Source organism: Trichinella spiralis (genome assembly GCF_000181795.1).
Source record: "Trichinella spiralis strain ISS 195 chromosome Unknown Scfld6152, whole genome shotgun sequence".
NCBI lineage: Eukaryota > Metazoa > Nematoda > Enoplea > Trichinellida > Trichinellidae > Trichinella > Trichinella spiralis.
This window is the reverse complement of record NW_003533091.1, coordinates 1-823: the sequence shown is the minus strand read 5'-3', so window position 1 is coordinate 823 and position 823 is coordinate 1. Positions and strand designations below refer to the sequence as shown.

Sequence of the window (823 nt, the reverse complement as noted above, 5' to 3'; positions counted from 1 at the left end):
GCTCATTCGTCAGTTCTTGTACGAATGCCCTCCCCGCTTCCAAGGTGTCTGGTGGCTTTTTCTTCTTGATCGTCGGAAGAAAAGCGTAAAAACCGGTCAAGTTTGCGTCCACTTCCTTCACCAAAGCTCTCAATTCGAGGAAGTGACAGTTCAAGTCATCGTGGAACATCGTCAGCTCCGCTGCTCCGTCCTCAGAGCACTCCTTCAAGCCGACCACCTTCAACATGGACTCTCCACCACCTCGGGCACTCGATGGAATCGATTGTGGAGCGTCCGAACGACCTCAGAGAAATTCTCCGCGCAGACCGTGATTCCTTCAATGGCCTTCAACGCTGCGCCGAACAAACATGACCGCAAATGAAGAAGCTTGGTGATGGCACCAAGGTCTATCCGTCAATCAACGCTCACCTCGAATTGATCCCAGAATGACTTAAACTCCAGGATGTTACCGTCAAACTTTGGCAATGGCACCGGTTGCAGCTTCCCCAGCTGCGACTTCGGCTGCGACTTTTCGGTCAACGCAGGTTTCGCCACTGGCTCCTTGCTCTCGTCCTTCTCTTTCAAGAAGGTGTCAGCCCGGGTGCGTGTTGTGAATACTTCCTTGCATAACTCGCGCCCTTCATAAAGGGCAGCTTCCAGAGACATCCATCGGGGAGTACGTCTTCAATGCGACTTGAGTTCGGTGCGCTTCCGCATACTGCGCATCCAAGGCACGCAGGGCATTCCTCACCGCTAACTCAGAGGAGTCTGTCTCGAGCTGATCCAGCACTTGGAGAATGGTCTCCCGCAGACGCTTCTGTTCAATCTGTGGGCGCCTGTTAAC

The 823-nt window shown here is 53.5% G+C and overlaps 1 protein-coding gene across 1 annotated transcript; it reads left to right on the top strand.

The window, feature by feature from the left end:
* Positions 1–464: 464 nt before the first annotated feature.
* On the top strand, positions 465–822 carry Tsp_15668 (catalytic domain of component of various dehydrogenase complex). The gene is made up of 2 exons (XM_003366343.1): positions 465–580; positions 633–822. Exons 1-2 carry the CDS (start codon positions 465–467, stop codon positions 820–822), a joined length of 306 nt encoding a protein of 101 aa, XP_003366391.1.
* Position 823: the final 1 nt, after the last annotated feature.